This window comes from Canis lupus, chromosome 36 (assembly GCF_048164855.1).
Source record: "Canis lupus baileyi chromosome 36, mCanLup2.hap1, whole genome shotgun sequence".
Classification (NCBI taxonomy): Eukaryota; Metazoa; Chordata; class Mammalia; order Carnivora; family Canidae; genus Canis; species Canis lupus.
The window spans coordinates 3,200,053-3,226,458 of NC_132873.1; the positions used below are offsets into that span (position 1 = coordinate 3,200,053).

Sequence of the window (26,406 nt, forward strand, 5' to 3'; positions counted from 1 at the left end):
ATGCACACAAAATACTTCCATAAACTAACTGCCTGTAGTGTGCCGGAGCCCTGCTCCAATGGCTCTCTTGGAGATCATGCTGCGGGACTATTTCTAGGCGATGTGTTGTTCTAATGAGGTCCTTCTGGTATTTACAGATTGACTCCTGGGTGGAGCCGGTAATACTGAATTTCACACTTCAGCAGGTTGTGTTAAAGAGGGGCCCCAGTGAGATGCTGTGAACCTCCTAGTTCAAAAAGAAAAGGAAGAAAAGAAAAGAAAAAGAAAATTCAAGTCCTCAAACAATTATAGATTTCCTAATTCATCCTTTGTTACTCTTTATGACTACAAAAGTTGTCTTGGGCTTTCAAACACAGATCCAGTTGGAGACATCTACTGACCTTAATAACATTTTAAAATTTAATAGCTCGGTTGTTTCAGCTTCGGGCTTATAATGCCTGTAGGAGTTTAAACTATCTGGCACGTACATTTAGTTTCTGGCTGATACCCCAATATTTAAAAAAAAATTTAATTCTATGGTTGCAGATTCCCAAGGTTAAAATTCCTTCTCATAAATTATGCTCTTTTCCCTAACCTCGATCATAGCTTTTATGACAATTGCCAAAAAGATAGAGTTTCAACAAGGAGAGCTTCAAGAATATCATTTCATGGCCACATTTTTGAGACCATAGCATGTGGTGACCATTTGTATATGAAGCATTTTCAAAATGTGCTGGTTGTAATTTAACCCAAAGGTCTCTATCACTTCTCTCCACTTGCCCGTCACTCTGTGCTTGTCTCCATAGCAAGCAGGAAACTGGGTGGGAAAGATTTGGTTCCACGTAGCACGAAGGCTTCCTTAGGTATAACTAACAACCAGCTCCTTAGCATTCGTTCTATGGCTCATAGATATTGTCCCTTGAATATTTGATTTCCCTGTGGCCGGAACCTTCCCAGACTTCCAGGTAGTGAAACCAGCTTGGAATACAAGGGACAGTCAGTGCTGGTCTTCTTCCCATTTCTCCTTCTCTCTCTCTCCTCCCTCTCTCTCTTCCACCTGCAACACTCTACCATCCATGACCATCATTTCTCAGCCTTTTGCCATTGTTCTCTGAGCCAAGCAACATTTGGACTTGGGAAAACTCCAAGTAGCATAGTATACATAGATTTGCAACAAGCATTGTATTGAAATGGATCCTCTCTGCCTATCTGTCTTACCCTGTCAGTGACGATCTGTAGCCCGTAATTTCATGTTCCACTTTATTCTTTGCCTGATATTTTTCATTTCTGTTTTTTTATAAAGATTTTATTTATTTATTCATGAGAGACACACACACACAGAGGCAGAGATGCAGGCAGAGGGCAAGCAGGCTCCCTGCAGGGAACCCTGTGTGGGACTCAATCCCAGGTCTCCAGGATCATGCTCTGGGCCCGAAGGCAGGCGCCAAACTGCTGAGCCACCCAGGGATCCCCCGTTTCTGTTTTTTTCTACTCTGTACATGTGTTTTAAATGTAATAAGAGAATGAAAGTTGAGTTAACAGAATGGAGTTTCAGATTTAAAAATGACAATGGCTCGTAAAAATGCTTATCATTTAAGAAACTAATATCCTCGATTTCTGGTCTCCACAACCTTTCTTTGAGAAGCTCCTGTGGTCTTTTTTAAGTGATCATTAGGAAAAATAGGTATCCTGTTGCAATTGCATATGTGATGGGGGAATTGGATGCCTCAGGAGATGACTAATGGGACTCTAGACCTTTCTGTCTTTAGGTCACCTCCTTGAATCTGGACTATATCATAAGTGGTCCAAGGCCTGGCCATCTGGCAGCCAGTGAGTGCCTATGGTAATGAAATTGGTCTCAGTCCAGGTCTTAGTCGACAGGTGTTCACATCATAAGTGACACTAATTGACTTCCTATTCCTTCAATTTGGAAGACAGTGGCCTGTCACTGAGACAGCAATGGGGAAGGAGTTAGTCATGATATATTCAGACTCATTGAAAGCCAAAGAATTCAGTGCCTTGAGCTGGCACAATCATGGCATCTTGCAAAGATTGTACTTGCCTCTTCTGGGTTCTATTAGCCTTGGAAATTAAAAAAAAAAAAAAAAAAAAAAAAAAAGCAAGCAATCTAATTTCAAAAGATTTCCAGTAACTCAGAATGGCTAATGCTGCTCTTCTGTAGTTAACAGGAGTCTTATGTGTTGAGACTTTTCATCTTGTGTTATGATGATTAGATGCTCCCCTATGAAGATGATAGGTAAGGAAGAAAAAACAAAATCAGATTCTGGGCCTCTGTGATAACATCAGGCCGGCTATCTGTTATTATTTTTTAATTTTTTCTTTGTTTCAGGGTTGATTACCAGGTCACCCATTCATGACAAATGCTATGGATGATCTACTCTGATGGAGAATTTGATGTCTCTTTACAATCCTCTTATGAAATGAAGACAGTTGTGAGGAAATATCTCTGAGACTTCTTTATTAACATAAATTAAGTCTCTGCACAGAATTCCAAAGCTTCATCAAGCACATACTCTTTTGTAGTTCTGGATCCAAAATAAGCTCCCATTTACTCAGTCTCACTCAGGGCTATGACTTGGTGGGTAATTTGGCCTGACTTGGAGGCCAAATAGTATTAGTATTATTAGTAGTACTAGTATTAGGAGGAGCAGTGCTAATTATAGCACTGCTATAATAATACTAGTAGTATTAGTAGTTTGTAGTAGTATAGTATATATACTAGTAGTATATAATACTAGTAGTATTAGTAGTTTGCTCTCTGAAGTGTCCTAGGTTTCTCTAATGGCTTTTTTTTTTTTTCTAACTCCACAGATAATTTGGATGTCCCTGTAGCAAGTGGCAAAGCCACAAATTAGTTATCACACTTAAAAAGTCAAGATGACAACAGTCACAGTGGATCTATTTATTGAAACAGCCTCTTTTAGCAGAATGATCAATGTCTTACCTCTTTCTGAAAGGCTTTTCGGGGGTAAGAAATCAGCAAGCATCTGATATAAAGTAAGAAACAAGGCTTTTTATTGGTCCGTTTCTGGAGCAGGCTTTTAAGCATTTCTGCCTGTAAATGTAGAAACATGAGTGTGGAAAGTAAAAGGCAAGAGCAAAGATTTACTAGGTGCATCTATCTTCCTGGCTCTTAGAGTCTTCGTGATTAATACATCTTTAATAGGGGACTGATCTAGATGCTTCGGATGTCAGAAAGCTAAATGTTACAGCATTGTCTTCTTGGTTCCAAACACAGCAGGACGATTAGCAGCTGTCTGAGTAACAAAAAGAACCTGAAGCCCACAGCACAGCTTTTATTTTCCAGATTTGGAATGCCTGGAGCTCTCTAGTGGAGTTGACAGCTAAAGGAATAGAAGCCTTGATTCACAGCAGCTAATCCTTTTCCACTCTCTATGCTGTATTTCTCCTCAGCAGAAGAGAACCTTTCCTTTACGCCATCCTCCGAATTCCAGAATAATTTTGGCAGGCATCCTCGGGCATGGAGTGGCTCACTTTGCCCAAGGCTCCTTGTCTCATCTAATCAAGACACATATAAAATAATTTCAACCAAGAGTTTATCTTAGATACTTTTTGACCTGCTGAGATGTAATGAAGAGGTTCATCTTCCTAGAGAAAAAAAATATATATAATTTTAAAAAATTCTTGCTAACTTTGTCCATTTAAAGTGGTTGTCTTTCTCAGGCGAATTCTTATAAATTGCCTTCCAGTGGAAAGACTTGTTTTCCTATTCGCCTCAAACTGGCATCCTTACTTAACAGGAAATACACGCTGAATCCTGCCATGTTTCTGTTGGCAAATACTGGGCTACCCTTGCTGGAACCTGCCAACAAGCTTCTTAGTAAGCAAATAGAAAGTAAAACAAGCGGGTCTCAGATGAAACAGAAGACATACTTGAACTACATCAGAGACTCTGTGTCCTAAGTCATCCCCAGTTACTTCTGGGGGACATGGCGCCTTGGTTCCAAGTGGAGCTGTTGCTCACTTGTAGTTCTTACAATGAATGATAATGGCTATACTTGTGATAATGCTAATTTAAGATGGTCATTTTTAAAAAAGTAAAACAAGCATTTAAATAATACATTTTCTTTCCGCAGAGAGCAGGGGTTGCTGTGTGGCTCAAATATGAAACAGAACAATTAAATACTTACAAAAGTCCTAATTTGCAAAAACTTAGATCTTTCACGACACTTTTAGACCTTTACCCAGAGTTAAACTTGGGGTGGGTCTTTCTAATACTAATTTTCTTATTCCATCCTTACTATCTTAATAATAAATGTTAGCATTTCTCTTTGTTTTTTAGCCTCTCGATTATGAAAGAGTGGATAAGACACAAATGGATAGTCAATGAATTAGCCCGAAGCAAATACCTGTGGGACCATAAACTAGGGCAAAGAATGGAATATCACCAACCTTCTCCAGTTTCTCGAAGCTTGCCTTGCACCTCCTACCCCTTCCCTAACTTCAAATAGTATCGTTTTCTTTTGCAATTGAATTTTTCTGTTTTAGATAATTCTCTTCTTAGATCTTTAAGTAGTTCTCTTGTGAGGTGATTCATCTCCAAAACCTTTATGCTTTGTGTATGGACAGAGGACATGTCTAGGTTACCTCCGAATTTCTAGCAACCAAGAATGTACATGGACAGTCTTATACCTAAGTAACATAGAGCAGACCTAGCATTTGCTGTTACTAATGCTTCTGATGCTGCTGGAGAGCAAGCCATTCAACCTTCAAATCTCTCGTTTCCTACCAGTGCAAGGAAGGGAGAGACTAGAGGCCTCTTGTGGCTCAGTGGCTAAAAATGTGGGCTGTAGGCCCTGCCTTGTGAATTCACCACTTACATGCATGCTATAACTTGGGGGCAAGTTATTCGGACACTCTGTACCTTAGTTTCCCTATCTATAAAGTGAGAACAATAAGAATACCTGCCTCATAGGATTTTTGTGAGGATTATATGGATTAATTCATGCAAGACCTTTACAACAGTGCTTTGCACATGGCAGTTACTCAGTAAATGCTAATTTAGGGAGCATGTGTTTACAAGCAGGGGGTAGGGTATGTATGGTAGGAGGGTATGTTTTGTATACTTCGGAGTCAGGCAGACTTGGGTTTACAATCTCATTTTATAGCTCCGGTACAATTATTTACCTTCCATGTGCTGCCTAAGTTTGCAAATATGAATTCAAAGGTGATCATTATAAGCGCCCCAGAGAGTTGTGAGGTTGGATTGGTGGTAAGTGTGTGGAAGTGCCTTACCGAGGAGGCCAGACTTGCTCACATGCCCATTGTTCTCTGTTTTCCCCTGATTGACGTGGCCCAAGAACTTCAGCTGTGTCAGCTATGGATTATGCAATGGAGACCAACTCGTTTCTGAAAAGAAAAATCAACCAAGCTATTTTGAGAACCCCACTATCTTTTCCCATTGAACATTAAGACCAGCTCAGCGGCATCTTCGAGGCTGGTAGTTAGTGATTCTGCTGAATTCATTCACTGGAGGAAGACCTGTAGTTGATCGCGTCCTTGCAAAGTTGCACAATCCCCTCCTGGCATTGCGGACCTCAGGACAGCACGCACCAGTCTCTCTGACCAATGAGTGGATATCTGCTCGCAGTGTGTGCACTGGAGCTGGAGTGTCCGAGAGGGAACCCGAAGGCCATTCAGGCAGCTTTAGACCACAGCTCAATCTTCTGGAGCCACCATACTACCACACTTGAGTTAGTTGTCATGTGAAAATGTTACATGCAAAATGCCTCTTTTTTGCTGAATGGCTCCACTTGACCTGAATGAGCACCTGCTATAACCCCAAATGTCACTTAGTAGGTTAACACAATAGAAAATTATTTCTTTTTTTTAAGATTTTATTTTATTTATTCATGAAAGACGGAGAGAGAGAGAGAGAGAGGCAGAAACACAGGCAGAGGGAGAAGCAGGCTCCCTGCAGGGAGCCCCATGTAGAACTCGATTCCAGGACCCCGGGATCACAACCTGAGCCAAAGGTAGACGCTCAACTCCTGAGCCACCCAGGTGCCCCTAGAAAATTATTTCTTGCCCAGGTTATATCCAGCTGATGGTGAGGAGGGGAGGTTTGGCAGGCGGTGGGGTGGGGTGAGGGGCTTCCAGGATGGGCCCGGGTGCCAACATCCCGCCGGCGGATTGTAGGTTAGAGAGGATGGAAGGGCCAGAGGACACTGCTTATGTGCTTTGTCTAGAAAAGGAAGAATCACTTAAACCCACATCCCATTGCCTGGAATTCAGTCACACGAACCTTCCAACACGTGAAGGAAATGCCATCCTTGTCTGGGCAGCTCCACCCCAGAAACAGGCATTTAGGGGAGGGGCGCTCGTATCTTTGGACCATTAGCCACAGAGGCTGATCTCAACACCTTCATCTTGCTCGGGTGAGCACTTCACCTGAAGAGCAAGGATAGCGTCACATCCCATTATTTAAAATGTGGTGACTAGGTCCCTATAAAAGATTTCTCTAAAATTACCTGCCACCCATTTCTTTGGAAAAATAAGTAAAGTCAGAGTCTGAGTTTAATGCTGTGTAAAGGCTTGCTCTTAGATCACTTAGTTAAAGCACCATTAGTGTCCCCAAATCCCATTTTGAAAGTTGTTGGAAGCATGGGTCTTTTGCATCCTGCACCCTGCTTCATTTGTTTAAAATTGACTCTGTGTACTAACCTTGGAAAGAAGTCACTTTCTGGGCAGGGGGTTGGGGGAGGCATCCCTCGTATATTTTAAGTGTATGCTTAATTAATATTAATATATCCATATTTAAATATAAATGAACTCCATTGTATTCAGTCCTCTAAAGGTCTTAATTGAGAATTTGGTTCTATGTCTTTTGTTGAATAGGAAAATAATTCTGTATCAGTTTCGAAGTAATCAACTTTTTCTGTACCTTTTTAAAAAAAAAAAAAGAACAAAAACGATTTTACGATTTTGTTTCATGCCCCTGGTCACATGTACGTAAGCGCTTATTCATAATACGGCAGCTAAAGCTGTGGGATGCAGAGTGGAGATCTTAGTGAGGTATCCAGGGAGGGCGGGTGGGGGTTGAGTCTTTTAATGATCTTTACCTAAAAAATGGCAGAGGGCTAAGCCAGCTCCTTGAATGTAGTGCAAATGAAATCATATGTCTGTGAAAACACTGCACACTGTTGAGAACTATAAAATACTGCGACGGTAATAGTAGAAAGAGAAATTAGTCACTGGTGTTTAGTGCCATAGGTGGTGCGGAGCTCAGAGGAGAAATCCTTCCCCCCCCTTGGGTGGGATGTGGAAGAAAGCAATTAATATTAGCACCGGAGTTCTTAGCATTTCTGTGACGGCAAAACCCTTAATCACAAGGATATCATTAGTGCTCTGAAGCATTTAATTTTGATGCCTGACAGCGTTTTAAAATGCACAAACCTTTGATAAAGAGCAAATCAGAGCTGCGGTGTTGAAATGAGAAAGAAAGAGGAAGCCAAAACCATCGTAAGGCCCAAGTAATTAAATTTAAATATGCTGTTTGCAGGAAGCAGAGAGATGTATAAACTGTGGGTTTAGTTTTCCTCTGGGTGGAAGACCCCTTGAGTAAACACGGCCTCTTTAAATTCGGATCCCGGGCCCCCCCACCCCTGTGGTTAGGCCGCCCTCCTCCCTCCGAGCACTGGGCCTTGTTGTACCACTGACATCCTGGGCTTGGGGTTCTGGGCTTCCCGAAAGGGCTGTTTCCACTCTTCCCTGCCTGCAGGCTGGAGAGCTTTCATTGCATCTGCTTATTTCCTGCCTTCCTCCCTCCGCCCTCCTAATTCGAGCCAGTAGTGAACTGCCGTGGATCTGTTTGAGCTTTCTCTCCCCCCACCCACCCCGACCCAAGTCTCCCAAACTGTTTTTAATTCATTGCTTGTGATGCGGGACCCAAGCAACCAGCCTGATAGCCCGCAGTGATTCGCGGAGACCCCTTCCTGCCTTAGAGTTCTTTTTTTCTTTCTTTCTTTTTTTTCTTTCTCCTCTCCATCCTCTTTGGGTGTCACAAGGACCAAACTGCTGCAGTAAAATGACTTGTAGGTGTTTAATGGCGAGTCATTGAGGAAGCGAATAAAAGAAAATTGTAGCACTTGCATCAGTGGGGAGCAAGAATTGCTGAGCTTTGAACCAAAGAAAGTTAAATTTACCATTTTCTTTAAAAGGAGCCTCCTCTGTTTGACATCAAAGCATCTCCGGTAATTCTTCGTTGTGAAATGTACCGCGGTTAGAGAGGCGTGATGCGGCCCCTAATCTGTGCTGTTTCTGTTTATCACAAACGCGCACACGGATAAAACCCACGTGTGCCTCTGCGTGCGTGAGGCCCGGGCTCCCACCGCACGGAACCGCAGGTACAGGGCAAACGGGGGCCCTGTTTGGAAAGCATTCTCGGTTTCTCAGGGATGTGGGGCATTTTGAATACAGAATTATTTGCAGAGGGGATGATCTGTCCGGGCTTTCTTGGAGAAAGCTCAGCTCATTCAACCTTCATGCCTTGGTGAGTTCTTCTTCTTCTTTTTTTCCCTTTCATCCTCTATGGGGTTTTTTTTTGCTCCATCTTTCAAAAATGATATTTTACTACCATTTTATTTGTTTCCAGCGTGAGTGCGGAAAGGTACCTCTTCCACATGCTTCGCCCTGCTGCCCCTGCCCTGAGCACAGAGGGCTCTGCGCTCTGTGACCCTGACACCTCCTCAGGGAGGTCCCCTTGGTGGGATTTCAGGGATACCCGCAGCCCCAGAGGGCCTCTCCTGGCAGCCCCCGACTGGTTTCCATTAGTGAGCGCGTCTCTGCTCTCGTAAAACTAGAGGGGCGCTTAAATGCCCTTTCTGGGTTTAGGATTGTGGCTTGGCCTGGCGGGCGCAAGGCCACTGTACCTTCGTGGTGACGAGAACAACATACCTACCCTCCGGATACGGAGGTGAAGTTTGAGAGGGCTGTCATCACCTCCGTCAGCGACAGAGCAGCCCCCCCAATGCCCTGGGTAACAGGTGCAGTCGGACCCGGTGTAATGTTACTCCGCCCTTGAATGACATTTTCCAACCTGTGTGCTTGGAAAAAAACCAAACAAACAAAACAAAACTTCGGAAGCATCTCCTGTCTCTTAGAAAACAAGAGACTTCTGCGTATAATTAGAATTGTCATTTGCTTTCCTCCTCGTTGTCAGTCTCCGAGTTCACCTAAATAGCAAAACCAAGCCCACGGAAGGTCGCCTGAAACAGGTGCAGACGAAAAGCTGTCTTAGGGAGACGGACTTCTGGTGCTTCTCATGTAGAAAACATCTCCCTGTCTACAAAGATTTGTTTTTTTGGTTTTTTGTGTTTTTTTTTTTTTTTTGAAGTCTATTTTGACTTAGTTCACTTTATTTGTTTGAAAATGTATCGAGCGCTCGCTACGTGCGGGGCACGATCTTGAATGGTTTGGATGTTGATCCGGACAAAGGAAAGCCCCAGCTGCGTGGAGCCTACGTCCTAACGGCCCGCGAGCCCGCAGCTGGAAGGAAGGGGTCTTACAAATGGGAGACGGAGGCAAGGACGTTCGAGGGGCTTGGCCAGCATGGCACCCGGGGACTTTCAACCCCAGAATGATCCCCCGGGTCCCTCTAGCTGTCACCGATCTACCCACCAAACTAGTAAAGTGAAGAATCCTTTTACCATTTGTCCGTCTTTACCATTTCCCACGCGCTGGATGAGCCCACGTGCTCACAGACGCAGAGGACCGGTGAGTTCTTCAAAGTCCCAGTCATCCTTGGAGCGGGTACCCCTGCTCGGCCACCAGGGTGCCTCTGGTTTGTCACCACAGAGCTTGACTGTACTTCACCGACCTTACTCCACATCCTTCCACAGTGCTCTCTGCAGTGGACAACGCCCCCCTCCTCCCTATTTTTCTTCCTGTCTCGGTCACTATCTTTATTTAGCCAAATATGGTTTCACTGTATAAACACAAATACCTCTTCAGCTCTACTTTTGGATTTTAAGGTCCTCCAGCGGAGGACTAAAGGACATTTGTTGAATGATTGAAAGGGTACGTCAGCGTGATTTATAAGCAAAAAGAAAAGGAAATCAAGAACGTGGTTGGGGTGAAAACTATGAAAATACCCTTGAGAATAGTAGGCTGTGGTCTCAGATAAGAGCATCCCAGGACAGGAAGATGGACATCTGTCAGTCAGTGGAAATACTGCTTCTAACATTTGAAAATTAAGGACGTAGGGACCCCTGGGTGGCTCAGCGGTTGAGCGTCTGCCTTTGGCTCAGGTCGTGACCCCGGGGTCCTGGGGCCGCATCGGGCTCCTCATAGGCAGCCTGCTTCTCCCTCTGTCCGTGTCTCTGCCTCTCTGTGTCTCTCAAGAATAAAAAAAAAAAAAAAAAAAATCTTAAAAAAGAAAAGAAAAGAAAATTAAGTACTTAATTCAGTTAAGTCACAAACCTTTCTTTAAAACTATCCTGGAGCCTTTGTGAGTTTGACAGCCATCAGTCATCCTTCTCAGCCACATTTCTGTGGACCGGCACGACCAGCTCTCCTTGTGTTACGCCAAAATTCTAGCCACCACAGAGTGCCTGCTGATGTCCAGGGGCCCAGAACTTTCTTTAAAGCAAACACCTCTTGTATGAAGGAGGTCTGTGGGTAGGTAGGAATGCTTCCCATCTAAGATGTGACTCTTTCTTTTAGCAAGGCTACTTAACACCCGCCTTCGGCTTCCTCCTGCCTTCGCCTCCGACTCTTCAGCAGGGGTATTAGCGCACGTGTAAAAACACAGTATAATCAGGGAGTACCCACCTCACACTTCTCTCCATCACCATGAGAGGTTCTGGACAAGAAGAAGGTGGGCAGGCTTCTCTCGAGTTCTAGAAAACGGGTGTCTTTTCTGCCAAGACTGTTATAAAAACTTCCTCATCTATTTTTGTTGTTGTTAATTCAGAAAAGGCCGAGGGATAAGATGGGTCTTAATTTGATACCAAGGACTGTGTTTGATTATCTGTGTCTGTGCATCCCCAGTTCTGCTTTATTCCATTGGTTCTCATTGCGTCTTTTTTCCTGCTTGGTCTTTTTATGTTGACTAAAATTTCCACTATGGCGAGAAGCTCTCTTTGGAATTAAGGCCTAGATTTGTCATAGCTCCTTCTGAACCATGTTTCAGGGACGGGAGTGTTCAATCTGTTAGTCGATTAGTCTGTCATCTTGTAATTTTGTTAGCAAAGGGCAGAGCCCTGGGGTCCTGGGATTCAAGATCCAAAACATTTCTAAATTGAGGAACGCTTGGTAGTATTTATCAAACTGTGGGAATGCAACCATGGTAGCATCAGAGATGATTTTAGTGAAGACCCGTCTAGAACGTCATATAATACTGAATTGCCCTGTAGTGCAAATTGGCTAATCTGTACTTGGATAAAGCTGGCAGGAGTGTCCAGCAAGCATTGGCAGCATTGTTTATTTACATGTTCATCTTTATGGTTACCTGCTATTCCCAGGGTTTTATTTATGTCAGTATTAGGAAGTTTCTTCTTCATTATAACCCACGTCAACAAATACAGTGTGTTGGTTCAAGAACAGTGTTACCGAAATCGTAGCACAAGTTGCAGAGGGTTGTGGCAGCGATTACATGAATGGCATGAGAAGGCAAGCTTGGGAAGCAGCGGGGCAGGAGAGTGATCGAGAAATGCCATTGCCGAATGCCTCCTCTGGGGAAGCGAGCTGCAGCCGGGCACACGTGGCAGGGAGACGGCTTCCAGATGTGGAGCTGGAGGCTGGATTGGAAGTAGGGTAGGAAGGGTGAGGGGAGGATCCCTGTGCGGCCTGTAACGTGGAGCATGTCCAGGTTGCCTCTTCCTTCCAGAGTGGCAGTGCTGGCAAGCCTCACGTTTTCCAGCCTGGTGTTCTTTGTCCCAGTGAACGTGGGACACTGTGTTCGGACACGGTGCAGTGGCATGCTTCACTGAGTACGTTTCTCCATCTCGCTTGGTCGCGGATTGCTTTTGTCACTGTGGCCTGGAAATGCTTTTCTGACGACCTCCGTCCAGAAAGAATTCAGACAGGACAGCCCCCCAACATAATACCTCTTGGGATTTAGAACCATTCTGCTTTATGCTTTCGTCTCCTGTTCTTCCATTTTCATGGTGGCCAAGTCAAAGAACGCGCTATTGGCTTAGTTACACATTTGTGCGATGGATTTTCCAAGTAGGGCTTCATTGGAAACATTCTGTTAGTTAACATGATGGTTTTGTGAACTCCCTGCCCACCGTATTTTGAACACACTTGGGTTGAGTTCAGATTCCCCTTGAATGGGCACAGGAACGCTGCTGCTCCTACTTCTAAAGTGGAAGTCGGATTCGTGGCCCACATGCAACAGTTTGGTGTTGACCCGACCAGAGAGAAACCAGCTTAATCCATGCACCCCAAGACCCAAGGACTGCAGGCAATTCATTCCCGAGGAGTCCGTTGATTATCGGGATCTGACCCAGCCATTTCCGAGAGAAAGTCTGTCTTACAACTTTATGATCCCACCCTCCCACCGCACCGCTTCCTCTTGAAAGTCCTCACTTCTCTATTTCACTTCCCAATCCCGAACATCAGAGTTTAAAGAGCCCCTTTTTATGGAGTGTATGCTAGCGTGCTCCGTTAGGCGATGTATTTATTACCTGGAGCGAAATAGCTTTTCACAGCCAGGCAGCTTTCTTAGCCTTCCTGCTCTCTCTGTGTTTAGGAGTCACTCCTTGCATTTTGCTGGATGAGGCTTCCATCCCAACCAGTAAGGAAAAAGAGAGAGAGAGAGAGAGAGAGAGAGAGAGTGTGTGTGTGTGTGTGTGTGTGTGTGTGTGTGTTGGGGGAGGGAAGCCTTAATGCAGCTAATGAGCACATTTCCGTTTTTCATTTTCTTCAGATGTTCAGTGGCTTCCATATGTCTGCTGCATGCAGCTCTGTTCATCCAGTTTGGTCTTACTAACCTTGGGGTTGCCTTTGATGGAGGACATGTGTGTCCACTGTTATCTTTCACTTGTATTTATGCTTGAGAGTCAATCTGGAATAGCTTTGGGGAGAGAGAGAAGGGGAGAGAAATAGGGCAGGGTGTGTGTGTGTGTGCGCGCGTGTGCGTGTGTGTGCGTGTGCGTGCATGCCATCTTGAAGTAGCCCTATCGGAGATGCCAGCCAGGCTGTCAAGTAACCACCTCCCTGCTGGATTAACTTCAGCTGGAAGATTCCCTTGTGTGACTATGGTGCGTCTGGTTGCTTTCCTTGTCATCAATACACTTGTCAGGTATGGTCAAGTATGTTTGAAGTTAGCCCCGATCCATACTCAGTGCCAATTTATTTTACTTTTCTCTTTTCCCCTCTGAGTTGGAGTTTGGCAGCTGTGTGTGTGTGTTGGGAAAGAGCAGGAGGATGACCTGACACTATGCGGTTGTTCCTCAGTGGCCATTTTGTGGTGTTTGTTTTCACGTATTTCTACAATTTGGTGACAAACAAGAATAATATACATTCAATTGAGGAAGACCCCCTAATCTCTGGTTCTACAGACCAGCTTTGTTAATGAGATTACAGACTTCATGAATGCTCCTCTTCTCCCTGGAGATGGCACATTTGTGTCATTGTCAGTCCCAGTAGAGCTTGACAACAGCCAGCTGGAAATGTGACCGCCACAATGAAGAAGAGGGCAGCCTGGTTTTATAAATCTCAGGAACCCCTGAGAACACACCCAGTAGAGGACGGCTTTTGTGTCTTTCTTAGTGGAAAGAAGAAAGTTTGCTACTCAACAGGCAAAATCAACATTGCAGCTTTTGTAAAAATAGCTGCAAAATGTCACATATGTCCAGAGAGAGAGCATCATTGCTTTATTTGTGTTCTTCGTTATTTGCATTGTTGAGTCAAACTGGAACCTTCACTATATAATTAGGCAGCCTTTTATTTCTATTGGAAAGAAGAGAAGTTGTTTGCATTTCCTACAGTACAAGAGTTGAAAATTCTCCTGCTTGTATAAAATTAAAGACCAGTAAGTTGACCACTTATAAACTTTGGAGATGGGATGAGATGCAGTTTGAGCTTAAAATGAAATCTTCCAGTGGCTTTCACGGCTTGCAAAAATTGAAGAACAAAGTAGCATTCTCTATACCTTCTGTGAGTTATAGTGCAGGTGCTGCGGAGGTGATCCATGGGCCTATTGACCTACCAGGCTTTTACTTCAAAGATTATCTTTCTAAGACAAACCATATGCCAAAAATATTGGAGAGAACCGTAAAAATGGTGTGCTTTTGTACCGGAGAAGAGTGAGATGGGGGTCTGGAAGAGACAAGAATCCTTTACACTTTCTTAAGTAAAATAAAATTATCGATGGCTACCACCAATGTTTTCTCCCCCTTTTGTTTTCTTGTTTGTCTGTTTCTCCCAATAGCACCATCATCCATTGCCTTGGTCCAGGCGAAAGAAGTTACAAGATACAGTGTTGCTCTGGCTTGGCTGGAACCAGATCGGCCCAATGGGGTGATCTTGGAGTATGAAGTCAAGTATTATGAGAAGGTATTACCTGAATGAGCAAGCTTCCTTCCTCCTTTCTTTTCCTTCCCTCCCTCCCCCTTCCCTCCTTTCCTTTATCTCTTCAGTTTTTAGCCAGTTATAAATCCAGAATACCAGCGAATCCTAAACCAAATGCATTTTGTTCCCCCATCAGATCCAATTATGAATTTTATGTATTAGGTTGGTTATCTTGAAAAATAGGAAAAATACATTGTGTTCTAATATAACCACTTTTTCTTTCTAGTAATGGAAATCAAGATAGCTAAGAAGTTCTTATATATAAGCCTTCTATCAGTGAGAGTGACTCATAAAAGTCGAAATAATGATCTGTTTAAGTAGATCACTGCTATTCAGAATCAAGGTGTGGGTTTTGATGACTTTTAATAGAAAATCGGGGAAGGAAAATTACATTTTTCAACCTCTTAAAGTTATAGAAAGACATTATTTTTACAAATAACGTGTCTCTCTTAAAGGACAGAATTCTGAAGAGAGCTATTTGCATTCAAGATTGTCTAGAAAACGAACAATTGACTTCTCTTTCTTTTTAAAGATAATCACTTATTGGCTTCCTTATTAAAAGCAGAAAAGGGACAGGATTTATTTTTCACTGAAACCCGATTACAACATTTTTGACATTTTCTAGATGGCAAATAGAAAAAGACGAGAGACCTGCTTATGGTTATTTCTTTTAAATTCCTGGCCGTGGAGTGAGAAGAGCCACCAACCATCACCTGATTTTCTTTTTCAAAAAAGATCATCAGTAAAGACTCTGTATATTGTGGGTGTCAACCGTGATCCCACCTGAAATCCACACATCCTTCCATATCCGAGACGTAACCGTGGCACTTCCAACATTGAGGAGAATAGGAGGTTTAGAGGGTCTATCGATCAGTTTGCTTTCAACTTCTGAGTACACTGGCTTGGTCCCTTTAATTTTGTATCTAGAGTAAGTGGGAGATTTATTTTGCCACCTTCCCCAATTTTGTCGTCCTGTGATGCAGGATCAGAATGAGCGAAGCTACCGGATTGTCCGGACGGCCGCCAGGAACACAGATATCAAAGGCCTGAATCCTCTGACTTCCTACGTGTTCCATGTCCGAGCCAGGACAGCAGCTGGCTACGGCGACTTCAGCGAGCCCCTGGAGGTCACAACCAACACAGGTACCAACATTACAGTGAAATGTGAGGAGCTGTCCCTAATTTTTGGTTAGGTGAACATTCTGATGCAATGAACACGGTTTGAAATGACGATGTCTGTAACCTAGAAGAGCTCCTGCTCTTTAGAGGAGAGCATTTTTCATAGTATCGAACCCTTAAGAAGGGTTCACATGATTAGGAAATGTTTTCTTTTTCTTGAGTCTTCTATGAATCATGGAAAAATTGGGATTGTTGAATGGACTTTGAGAGTCGCATTAGCTATCTTACCTAAGATAGGAACTTTTCCTGGGAAGAGTAAAGAAAAGACCAAATGTATTTTCTTTTACGTATTTCTAGGAATCTGTTTAAATCAAGTCAGATTTAGTTTTTTTTTTTTCTTTTTTTTTTTTTAGTTTTTTTAGTTTTAGTTGTTTTGTTTTGTTTTGTTTTCTTAAAGACCCTTTGGACAAACACATCAACTCTCAACATTGTGAGTTGGACTGATTGGTTGACTTGAAAATGTTAGCAAAGGACCTGCCCACTGAATAAGCAGTTTACATAAGATAGCTCCATCTAGATGATTAACAAACCCACACTGAACTTACTTGATAAGGAGATAGTGGAGAAGCATCTTCAACATCAGTTCTAGAAAGTAACGTTCTTCATGAATTGTGCGATAAAGTAGGAATAAAAAAAGCAGAAGAGAAAGAAAGCACTCTAGAATTTGTTGGGGTTTGACATTTTGGGGGCTATTCCTGGAAGGCTTCAAGGAGGAAATGACTTTTGATCTGGGCAATAATACACAGGTTTTTTTTTTTTTTTTAATACACAGGTTTTTGATAGTTTGGGGGGTGGGGGATGGGGAGATATTTAGAACTACTTGTCCTTTTTGAAATTGCCAAGTGTCTTTCTCACTAAGGAATGCATCAGATCACTGAATATGAGTTGGGCTGAAACTAGAAACAAAACAAAACAAAGAAGAAGCAACAAAGAGTAATGTTTACCCAGAGGGTTTAATAAGAATCTTCTGGTTGACATTCTTCGTACAAATATAAAAAAAATCTGCATCTCTTTGAGGTTGTCGTAGACCTGCTGTTCCATAAATGCATTCAAAGGGCAAAAGAGGCCATGTGCCTTCCCAGTGGCTTCAGAACACTGACACTGATGACCCAGTCAGAGATTTGAGCTCTCACGATCTTGCCAAAGGTGATCCTTGTGTAACTCTCTTTGCCAGTGCCTTCCCGGATCATCGGAGATGGGGCCAACTCCACGGTCCTTCTGGTCTCAGTCTCAGGCAGTGTGGTGCTGGTGGTCATTCTCATCGCGGCCTTTGTCATCAGCAGGAGGTAAGCACTTAAGCCACTTGCTGCCCACCCCCTAGCCCTCCATCCCAGTTTTTAAGAGGGAGCTTTTTGTCTCTTCCCCACAAAGCTGAGGCTTTTGATTAGCATCATAAATGGGGCATGTTGCATGGCCAGGTCCTTCCTCTCTGCTTTGATCCCTGGACACCCCTACTGGAGCTGCTGGCTGTGGTCCCCCCCACCCCACCCCCGACAGCCCTCACAGCAGTCCTGGAAAAGTCCTGGAAAGACCCAGCTAATTCCTGAAAACCCAGCCAATGAGCAAGCCAATGAGAGATTCCTAGATACTCCAAGCTGTAAGGTGTTACATTTATACCCCTCTTAAGCCTGGACTTACTGCCAAAGGTGAAAAAGAAGCCATATAAAACTTAGGTCCAAAATTTAAGCTCTGCCATTTGTCAGCTATATTACTTAAACTCTTTAAGTCTTCTTTTTCTTCCCTCCTTATGAAGTAGGGATAGAGGATTTTAGAAGATCTACCTCTAAGTTACTGACAGGGAAATTTTGGTCAGTACAGTAGCTAATCTAACACACAATAGGTGCTTCAACTTGAGTTCGGTTAATAATAATTGTAACCAAAGCAAATAATCCAGGGGCTGCCCCTCGGCCTTCTTTTAGGAAAGGCCTTCAGCGTTTCTAGAGAGTTTCCATTAAGCATGCTGTGGGCATGGCATTGTTCTTGGAAATGAATCTAAAACAGCAGATTACTTAATTCTGTGAGAGTCTACACTCTAACTTAATGCTTGAATACCAACCTAGAAAAGAGAGAGAGAAATAGAAACGGCTTGGCAACCTACTTTTTTTGGAACAAGTTTTTCTTATCGTTGTCGCTCCCGTGTGCTTATTAACACTACCCAGGGCTCCCGGGGAATGGGGTGGAGGAGGGACAGCGACTCATCTCCAAGATGTGCCCACATCTAAGCTTCTCCAACCTTCACTCGCCTGGGCCATCAGCTATTTCACAAGGTTTCAAGAAGGCCAGAACCCAGGGGTCATCAAAATGATCCTCTTCAATATGAACCTTTTCACATAACAGAAGAGTAAAATGATACTCAGGCAGACACAGTGCTTACCTAGGCTCATTAGTTTGCCCTCGTGGTAGAGCTCCACCTGGATACCCAGGAGCCATGCTCCTACTGGATACCCTGGCTAGGGTCTGTTGTGCCCTCTCTCTTTGCCCCTCCTGTAGGTGATCTCACTGATGTCACACCAAGGCCTCTGGCTATTGCCACTGGCCTGAGCAAACAAACCATCATCCTTTTTCCTCACTCTGTGGTACGTTCTCATTTAGGGTGATGACTGTATATCCTAAGTTGCCTGGATGGTCTCAGCTGCCTCATGTATCTATTAATATCATGCCTCTACTCCCACACTCCAAAATGTCCTGGTATTACAGAAATCAATCAATCTAGTGCAGTGTGGAACAAGAACTTGGTGCATGCAGGCACCACCTACATTTGTCATTGTGTTTGTTCTTTTTGGTGCAAAGTCTGTAGCTGTGTGTTTGATTAGAGCAGTGAGTTCCCTCCTGAAGAAGTAAAATCCACCACAAATACTTATTATCCCTTTGCTGGACTGCACGTGTAGACCTTACACAGACATGCCCACTGCACCCTATATATTAATGTAGCTCAGCCTTTGGAAACTCCAATTTGGCCCAAACACAAATGGAATTTCAAGTATTCTTTCCTTTTCTGGCATTTGATTTTGGAAATCAGTCAAGACGCGCCTCTCTCTTGTTCATTGTCTTTTAGTTTTGTGTATATATGTGCTGGACACACAAACATGGAAACTGGACGCAATAATATATCCATCCGATAGCAGAGGGGAGGAGTGGGTTGGGGGAATTTGTGGAAATTAGAAGGGCTTTTGTTTTCATTATTACATATTTCTGTGTCTTAAAATTCTACAGTGTGTATCAATAAAATTTTATTAGAAAAGAAAATTCTTAATTGCCTCGACATCAGAATAATCCTTGCTTAGAATCCAGCACCACGTGACGTTCAGAACCATTTGAGAGAGCACGCCTTTGGAGAAAGTGGATCTTATCTGTATCTCCACCTTCTCTTTGATGTTGATGGGAAGCTTTGTCTACTGGTCCAACTTCTCTTAAGGGTTGCCTTCCCCCCACCCCCAAGGTACCTTAAATATACCGGTGAAACCAGAATAATTAGGAACAAGTCACCTCATGATAAGTTTCTTTCAGGTGTTCTGCTTTGACAAAAAGAAAGGAAAAATGCAAGAAAATATAATGCAGGCAGATGAGCTTATTAAAAGCTTGAAGCTATAGAAAATAGAATTGCACACTTGATGACTTAATTTTCTTTCTGCTTTTATTGATCACTTTATTCTTTAAGGGAGGATTGATAGAGGAGGATTCATTGGATTTCCAATTATGAGTCCCTACCTTAGAGAATTGAGCCTGTCGAGTTACCCAGCGATGATTCTTGTCCCTTCTCCCCCATTAAAAAAAAAATGTCACTTCCCAAGGCTGATAAACACTGCTTGGTGATTGGTCCTCAATGGATCACTTTTTAGAAAATGAAATGTCAACCCCTTGCCCTGCTATTGATTCTTCTTTAGTGTGGGCCATAAAGCTGTCACGGGAAAGGCTGCCTGGAGCCAGGTAGCTGACAGGGTTTGCTGCGGCCGATGCGCACTCAGCTGATTCTTCTCTGCACGCAGGCTGTGTGCTCTGTCACATTGGACTACAGATGTTTAAATGAGACAAGAACAGGTGAAGAGCGAGGAGACGGAGTGCGGACAAAAGTCTGATCCATGCTTTTAGTGCGAGTACAAATGAAAGGTGGTAAATGGCGCCCCCAAATAATCTTGCCAGCCTTCTGGGAAGGCAACAAATGGAACACCCTGGCCCAGAAAATGATAGGGCTGCTTGTCACTCTTTGGAGCCACAGAAGGTTGATGGCAGAGTCCATGCTAGACAAAGGGATCCCTTATAAGGTGATTCTCCTCCAACTGAGTCCCACCAGGTGATGGCATGTGAGATTTTTTTTCAGGAGTAGAGGCCAAGGACCCACACTGTGAGAAAAGTTTCAACCCTCCTGATTACCTCAAAGAAAAATCTGTCTGGTGCTAATTTGTCGTTTAAGAAAGAGGAAATGGCCTCAGGCTCACAGCTGGTATCTTGCTATTTTTTTTTTTTTGATAACAGTTGTTGCATTTATTTCATTATATCTTTATACTGAAAAGCCTGAGCTGTAGGCAAGGCAAGGTAATATCCATTTTTTTCAATGAGAAGATCTACTTTTTCCTTTCGGCCCACTTGGATGAGTAAATATTTAGGGATCTCGATGAAAGAATCCAACGCCCCCCCCCACATTTATAAATTTTATTTATATATTTAAAATGAAAATCAAAGTAAGTTGACTTAAGACCTATTGTATGTTTTTACCACCCACGTTGTTGTAAGCAAATCCACTTGCTTTTTTTTTTTTTTTTCGACAAGTGTCTAAAACCAGTGTGCTCTTCATCCCTTGAATTAGAATTCAAGTATTTCAGCTTTCAGAGCACAGAATTGTACTTGCTGTTGGGTTGTTCAGGTACTGCGCTCCGTGTATCTAGTGATGCTAGAAAATTTATCCCAAATTACGTATGTACATTCTCTCAGCAGCATGGTACCGTGGTGGCTCCATGTTCCTAGGTATTTACTTGTGGTCTCTGTAGTGTAACCACTTTACTGCTTTCTAAAGTGATTTTTGAAAGTACTGTTAACGATAGGCATCATAAAATGCAATGATAAGGTCATAACATCCGGGACTAATGATTGAACATGTTGTGTTTACCTGACCCTCCGCCCCTTTATAAGTGATTTCATCAGGATGTCCCAAATATTGTTAATCCGGGTTCCTTGAGGCCAGTGTGTCTTCCCTCAATACTATTTTATTGTGTAAGGACAACTTTTGAGAAAGGACTAGAATATAAGATGAGTCTCTCATTTCGAAAGGACAGTTTGGTGATCGGAGGCAAGTATTTTCTGATAACCAGGCATGGAGGCTTGTATACTGACCTTCTAATGATTGCTGGTGCTACTGGGTTTTTGTTACATCCGTTTATGTTAGGGTAGATGTGCCCATTTCACTAGAAATAAAAAAAAAAAAAAAAAGAAGTGACTTGATTTTTAAGGGAAAAAAAAAGGAGATGGTAAAATTTGTGAAGAAGTGCACAAATGGCCCGGGTTTAGGAACCTACCTCTTTCTAACACGGGGACCTTCCATACCAGGAACCTGGAGGGCAGGTTAACCAATGACCTCAACCAAGTTCTCACAGCTAGTTAGTTGCCTGACGAGTTCCAAAGTCCATCTTTCCTGACTTCCGATCGATGTTCGTGTCTTCCGAACTGAAAAACTGACCTGTGTCGAAAGCTCACCCTGCCAGCCCCAGCAGACTAACACTTCAGGGGGGTCCCCCGTGCCACTCGTGGCATTGCTGAGACGTGAACTCCTGTGCAAGCCCCAGGCACGCTCTAAGGTCCGACGTCGTGAGTTGGTTTTGTCTTCATCCGAAGGCTCAGATTTTCCACTTGGGAGCTAAGTGTCCACGTGACACGCCAACAGGGACTATTCCGTCTGTATCCATCTTCCCGGGTGTCCTAATTGGAATATTATGATCACATAAGAATGAATACACTCAAATGGTAGCCTAAATTGGCTCTGATGAAGTCATGTAAATTCATACAATTAGGGGGCAGATGGTGCTGCGGGAACATTTTGAGACAACTTGCGCGCGATCGTGCGGTTCAATTCCGACCATTTCAAAATGTTGCTCGCGAAGAACATTCAGACATCATTTGGTGCGAGGACAATGACAGCTTAAGGAAGGGGAAAAGAAGGATGGCTTCTATGAATCTTCACGGGTGATGCCATTAAACGCTGGAAAGGGTCCTCCTGGAGCCGTGCTAGTTATTACGTTGCTTTATCTTCTTTAATCTGCACTTTAGCTGCATAAATTACTTACCTTTTGCTAATTAGTTTTGGAACAGTGAACCACATCAATCAAACCCGTCCACTTGATCAGGGAAGTTAGTATTTTAATAAAAGCGGGGTTTGCGCTGGGGCCCCCTGCCCTGCCGGGGTTTTGTTTGTTTTATTGAACAGTCGGGGGCCAGAAGGACGCAGGGCGGGGAGGGCCGCGCTGGGGGCTCACGCTGGTCCCCACAATGCCTCTAATACCCGGGTTCTGCCCCCCTGTGACCCGGGCCGGGGCGGGGGGAGGCCTGGGCCCCCACGTCGCAGCCCCACCTGCGGAGGGGAGGGCCCCTGCGTGCCTCCCCCGTGCCTCCTCCGGGAGCCTCCCCTGCCAACCACTGCCCTCCCGCCCAGGTTTAATCAGCTCCCCCGTCCCGGTAATTAGAAAACCTTTCACAAAGCTTTCTTTCTGCCATTCAGGTGATCCCCGCCTGGGATGTCAATTTAGAGGTTAGCACTTCTTTGGGCTGTCGTGGTTCCCTCCAGCCTGGCCGACCAACCTCAATGGGCTTTCTTTCTTGGAACAATGAGGGACACAGTGTCCTCCTCCCCGCCCCCTCCCCGAAGCCAAGCAGAAAGGGTCATCAGGTGACAAAGGTAGAGCCCCGACTTAGGCATTTGAGCTTCCACGGTATTCCAGAAAAGCGAACAGGCTACCATTAACCCAGTGAGTCCTGGTACTTCTTTTCCAGCATCTTCTGTGCTCCCGGAGGGTGTTCCCCCTCCCCCCACCCCAAGTAACACTGCAAGTCAAGGAGTTTCTTTAAAAATACACCTTGGCCTCGGCTTTAATTCCTCCTACTGGGTTTAGGAGTCAGAGGAGGGGATGGGCGTGTCGGCCTTATAATTAATGATCCCTGCCACTTTGCATTTCCTCTGGCTCTGCACGTATTTAATGCATGTGTTTGATGTAAAACAGATAACTGCCCTCCTGGGCAGCGGGAGGCCCGTTACAGGGTTTTTGACAAACTCCCTGGCATTTCAGGGTTGGTACCAAAGCTCTGCGCCTTGTTTTGCTTCTCTAAAGGAAAGACATTCAAATCAGTATTGGCGATCTAAAGTGGTTCAAGAGATATACTTGTAATTTTAGATAATGCTTTTAGGAGCTCTGATAAGATACAATCGCTCAGGCTGGCAGGACCCTATCACACCCCTGGGACCGAGCCACGCGTTTCCCCGACATAAAATCTTGTTTTCATAGTTCCTGACCTTACACTCTTATATTTCCTTTAGGAGGGGAAGGGGGCGGGGAGGGGCGGAGGGGGCTCCATCTTTCACGGCAAACGTTGGGTTTCAGGACATTTCACCGTGTTCCGCTTCTTTCATGAAGCAGTGGATTCTGAAAGCAGCGGAACCCAGTTTAAGTGGATTTACTGATAATAAAATGTAGTATTATAATAACTCTCACCCGAGATCTTGATGTGAGTTCCTCTGTAGTAGGAGAAGCAGGTGAGACCGTGAGCAGATTGGGCAGCTGCACTCCCGTCCTTGCTGCGAGGGTCGTGGGGGGGTGGGGGGGAACCGCTTGCCTCCCACACGCGCCCCCCTCACCTGTACTGTGGAACTGAGTGTGGGTCTGTCCGCCTGGCTGCTTCCATGGGCTTGCTGCAAAGATGCAATTAAATAATAGACATGAGGGCAGCCCCCGTGGCTCAGCGGTTTAGCGCCTGCCTTCGGCCCAGGGTGTGATCCTAGAGACCCGGGACCGAGTCCCACGTCAGGCTCCCTGCATGGAGCCTGCTTCTCCCTCTGCCTGTGTCTCTGCCTCTCTGTGTCTTTCATGAATAAATAAATAAAATCCTTAAAAAAATAATAGACATGATGGCTCTGTAAAAAGTTAAAAGCAAAGTACAAACGCAGGCTATCGTTTGGGACTGGATTCCACACACTTGGTGGTTTCACTGGAGTGACTGAGTCTCTGGTTCCTGCTTTGTAAACAGTCTGCGGAGGGGATGATGCTGTGTCCGAGCACCTTGGAAAGCTAAATGCAGTGGGAAAGTGCAAGATACTATTATTTGCAGGGGAAGTGCCCAGGGAGGGACATCCGCCGGCTTCCCCCTGGCAGAGGATCTGGAGCGGATGTGGGGATGGCGCTGGGGCTCCTGTCTGGTCACCTCAAGGGCCACATGGGCTTCTCTGCTGTGGTCTCTTCTCTGCCATCATCCCATCCTTTTCTGTTTGTTCAGAGATCAGGGGGTCAGGTTTCTAGACTCTGACGGGGCCACACTGTTGAGATGCTCTGTGGCCTGCAGGTCATCTGTTAGATTCCTCATCTACAAGAGTCTCGACCCACCTGGCCTGTGAAACTCCTAGAAAACATGAGAGGAACTCCAAGGTGGACTTTACATCGTGGACAGAAACATAAATATACACGTTTTATCCACTTACTTGGCCTCATCTTCCCAAACCGTAGAAAGTTGTCATACCAACTGAGTTGATTTTTCGATTCGTGTGACAAACACATTTACATGTATATATAGACACATGCATACACATATAATGTATCAAAATTATTCATTTAAGATTCATATATATTCAAGATTTCTGATTTCCAGGACTTTTATAACACTCAAATCTCATTTCTTTCTTCTTCTTTTTTTTTTATTTTTTTATTTTAGAGATAGTGTGAGCGTTAGGGGTGGCGGGGGTGGGGAATGGGGGGCAGAGGGAGAGGCAGAGCGGAAATCTTAAGCAGACTCCAGGCCTAGCACAGGACCCCATGTGGGGCTTGATCCCCCAACCCTGAGATCATAACCTGAGCCAAAATCAAGAGTCAGGTGCTCAACCAACTGAGCCATCCAGCTCCCCCACCCCCACAATCTCATGTCTTTAGGACATTTAAAACAATTCCAATTATAAGACCATACCCCATCTCTTTGGAAAGATAATTCAGCTACAAATGGAAACTTCCCGTTTTTACTCCTGCACGTTTTCTACAAACACTTAAGGAATGTAATCCAGTAAAAAGCAAATATTTACCTTTTAAATTTTCATTAATAATTTAGGAGTTTGTAAGCAGCAGCTGAAACCAATAACCACAAAAACTATTGTTTTAAGAATATCATATAATATGATAATGAGTCTTTTGTGGTCGTGGTTATTGTGGTTATAGCAACAGGACTTACTGTTACCTAACATGTAGTGAAGATTATTGCCACTTGATTTCTGTAGAATTTTCCCATGGAAACTAATTTTAATTCAGAGTATGCATGGGGAAACTAGCCAAGAAACTTATAATCTGTCTTCAGTAAGATAAATTTATTCTAGAGATTTGAAATTATATTATAAAATATTTGCTCTGTCACTTCAATTTGGTATTGTGGTTAAGAACAGAGACTCTGGGTTCTGACTGCTTGTGCTTGAAACCATTATTCACCACCAAAGTGACAGTTATTCACCTTATTATTTTGCTTCCATAAACCTCAGTTTTACTTATCTGTGAAATGTACACAGTGAATTTGCCCGACTTATAGCATGGTAGCAAAGGACTAATGGCATATAACTTTTGAAAATAATTGTGGGGGTTGTTTTTTTTTTCTTCTTTCTAATAGACGGAGTAAATACAGTAAAGCTAAACAAGAAGCAGATGAAGAGAAACATTTGAATCAAGGTACAGAAATTGGATTAAAAATAATTTTATTTTTAGAGCATGTCTCATGTTTTTAGTTTAGAAATGCCTAAATTAGATTCATATGGGCTATTAATATTATAGTCCTTTCACAGAATTATCTAAATAATGAACTTCAGGGTATCCAACCGACATAAGTGATTTGGGATTGTTTCAAGTGAGATTAAAGACGGGGGTTGGGGAAACTCCTTTAGATTTTTCTTTTTCCTTACTTTATTCTCCACCCTGAAAAATCATCGGTCTTGCTGGCTCATTTTTGTAGCTGGGTGGTGAGACTTAACAGGTCACAATTTTTCTCATGCTATAAGATAAAATTTGGAAGGGGGGGGAAAGAAGTTCAAGGAACTTGCCCCATCCCCCAAAATATTTGCTATGGCTTTCAGGGCTACTAATATTTCTTTAATGTACTTTGGTTATTTGGGGGTCGAAGAATAAATTTGAGGAACTGGCCTTGGAACGAAGTGAGCAAGATAGAAGACTCTTAAATGGACAAGGTTGATGACTCTCCTGGAGCACAATATAGAACTTCCTGAGATGGTGGTGTTCTCTGTCTGTATATCCAGTACAGCAGCCAAGAGCCACATGCACTTCTGAGTATGTGAAAAGTAGCAAGTGTGAATAAGAAAGTGAATTTTAAATTTATTTAATTTTAACTAATTTACATTTAAATAGCAACTCATGGATAATAGCTACACTATTGGACAGCACAGGAAAAAAAAAGGAAGACAGAGACCATGGGTAGGAAGAATCATCTTGAGAGTTTCTTGGCTACAGC

General features: G+C 43.6%; 1 protein-coding gene and 1 long non-coding RNA gene across 5 annotated transcripts in view; one reads left to right on the forward strand and one right to left on the reverse strand.

Annotated features, from left to right (window-relative positions):
• The window catches only part of EPHA4 (EPH receptor A4), a 143,237-nt gene that overhangs the window by 93,771 nt on the left and 23,060 nt on the right, over positions 1–26,406 (forward strand). For all 4 annotated transcript variants that reach the window (XM_072813157.1, XM_072813158.1, XM_072813159.1 and 1 more), the window contains exons 6-9: positions 14,399–14,523; positions 15,522–15,681; positions 16,892–17,003; positions 25,555–25,613. In XM_072813157.1, coding sequence (XP_072669258.1) covers positions 14,399–14,523; positions 15,522–15,681; positions 16,892–17,003; positions 25,555–25,613 — 456 coding nt within the window. The remainder of the gene's footprint in view (positions 1–14,398; positions 14,524–15,521; positions 15,682–16,891; positions 17,004–25,554; positions 25,614–26,406) is intronic.
• LOC140625683 (uncharacterized) lies at positions 2,945–18,274 on the reverse strand. The gene is made up of 3 exons (XR_012025013.1): positions 18,092–18,274; positions 5,257–5,370; positions 2,945–3,055 (listed from the first exon to the last, which is right to left on the reverse strand). It is a non-coding gene; the product is annotated as an uncharacterized lncRNA (long non-coding RNA).